Source organism: Mesitornis unicolor, unplaced genomic scaffold (assembly GCF_000695765.1).
Source record: "Mesitornis unicolor isolate BGI_N332 unplaced genomic scaffold, ASM69576v1 scaffold32135, whole genome shotgun sequence".
In the NCBI taxonomy this organism is placed as follows: Eukaryota; Metazoa; Chordata; class Aves; order Mesitornithiformes; family Mesitornithidae; genus Mesitornis; species Mesitornis unicolor.
The window spans coordinates 29,981-31,969 of NW_010184025.1; the positions used below are offsets into that span (position 1 = coordinate 29,981).

The following is a 1,989-nucleotide window of genomic DNA, read 5'->3' on the forward strand; positions in this document are numbered from 1 at the left end:
AGTTACATGAGCAGTGGCTGCCCCTGAAGAAGCCGTGGCTCCGGGCAGTGTGTGCTGGAGCAGTTTGTGTGTGAGGGAGCTGTGACCATGGGCAGAGCCAGATTGGAGCTCTGTGGACTTGGGCTGAAGCAGTTTTGTGTGTGAGGGAAACGGCAGCTGTGGGCAGACCCATATTGGACTTTAGTGGGGGACTTTTCTCCTGTGGGAAGGGCACCACATGGAAGCAGAGGGAGGCTGGGAGGAGTCCTCTCTACCCCTGAAAAGGAAGGAGCAGCAGAGACCACATAGGATGAACTGACTGCAGTCCCCGTTCCCATTCCCCCTGCGCCCCTGGGCAAAGCAGAGAAGGTGAAGAAACCAGGAACAAAGCTGAGCTTGGGAAGAAGGGAGGGGTGGGGAAAGGTGTTTGACTGTAAGATCTGGTTGTATCTCTCACTGTTCTGCTCTGATGTTATTAGTAACAAATTAAAATTGTTTTGTTTTTATTCCTTATGACGAGTCTGTCTTTTACTCGTGACCATTTAAGTGGTGAGAAGCCCTCCCAGTCCTTATTTTGTCTAGCCCCTTTTTTGGGGCATCATGGTGCTCAGTTACACACTGGCCCTAAACCACAACAAGGAGCAAGATGACAAACACACTTTGCTGTAAGCATAAGAAGTCAGAGTCCAGTAACCCCAGACACAGCTAGTGGAGCAGAATAACGTTTTCACTATTTATTACTATTAGAATCACTTATTTCTGTTTAGTAATTATTTGTTTAAAATGCAAGTAGAAGGTAGTTGGTGTACTTTTGCTTTATGAACCACTGAAGAACGAAGGTAAACACAACGCCTGTAGCTGCACTTGCTGTGGAACCTTCTCTGCAGCACCAGCAGCTGTGTAGGCCCCAGCACATCACCTCAGCAGTATCTGTTACTGTAAACACATCATGTACATAAACTGCAACTGCTAACTAAATACTCTTTTTTCCTTTTCTTTGAACAGGCATTAAAGCCGTATTTTCTGGACATTACCATAGGAACGCTGGCGGGTCCTACAGAGGACTGGAAATGGTGGTTTCATCAGCAATAGGATGTCAGCTGGGAGAAGATACACATGGGGTTCGAGTGGTAGTTGTCACAGATGAAAAGATTGTTCATAGGTACTACAGTTTAGATGAACTGAGCAGCCAAGGCGTAGAGAAAGAGCTCCTAGATATGCTTGCTAAGCAGAGTTAGTCTCTGTCAAATTATGGGATTTTTTTTCATATTAGAGAAATAGAAAGAGATTCAGAAAGTTTCCCCAAGCGGAAGGTACAGTTTTCTGATTGTGCACCATGCCCCCAAACAGCTTTCAGTTTGTTATTATCCCACATCACAAGAAATTTGTTGACATGTTTCCCTTCTTGAAAATGAGACCTATGAGGAATAGGAAAGAACAGCAGAACTAACACAGTCACGAGGATTGTCACTGGGCTTCTAGACAAGACTTCCTCGTTAGAGACAAAGTCTATCAGAGAGTGAGAGTTGTAGCTTCTCGATAACCCCTGAAGTCCAGTCTGTTGTAGTTTTGCATTTGAGAGGGGATTTTAAAATCAGTCAATTTAGTAATTTCTGTTACACTCTGAACAATGTGAATGTGGCATTTTTTTACTCTGTAAAAACAAATCTCAAAGGTTCTGAGATGAACAGACTCCCGCTGACCTTTATCAACTTTGAATCAGATCTTGTTACCTAGAGGTTGTGTTTTCTCCCATTTCCCATACTTTATTTTCTTAGCTCTTCGGAGTCAGCAGCAGTAGGAGAGCAAGCACACTCTGTTCTGCACTGACGGTTTGGGTTTCTGTTATATGCTGGTTTTATCTAATGAAAAGTCTGTAAATGAAGCTAATATAGATGCCACTGACAGAAACTACACATGTAATAACTGTTTTCATTTTGAAATTCAACTGTCACTCCATTAGCATATACTCTTGCTATAGCTGGAGAAGTTGGAATAACTGCATGGGGA

At 43.5% G+C, this 1,989-nt stretch overlaps 1 protein-coding gene across 1 annotated transcript in view; it reads left to right on the forward strand.

The window, feature by feature from the left end:
• CPPED1 (calcineurin-like phosphoesterase domain containing 1) overlaps positions 1-1,230 on the forward strand; it is a 29,599-nt gene extending 28,369 nt beyond the window's left edge. Inside the window, exon 5 of the mRNA XM_010184340.1 lies at positions 985-1,230. Coding sequence (XP_010182642.1) covers positions 985-1,217 — 233 coding nt within the window. The 3' untranslated portion in view covers positions 1,218-1,230. The remainder of the gene's footprint in view (positions 1-984) is intronic.
• Positions 1,231-1,989: the final 759 nt, after the last annotated feature.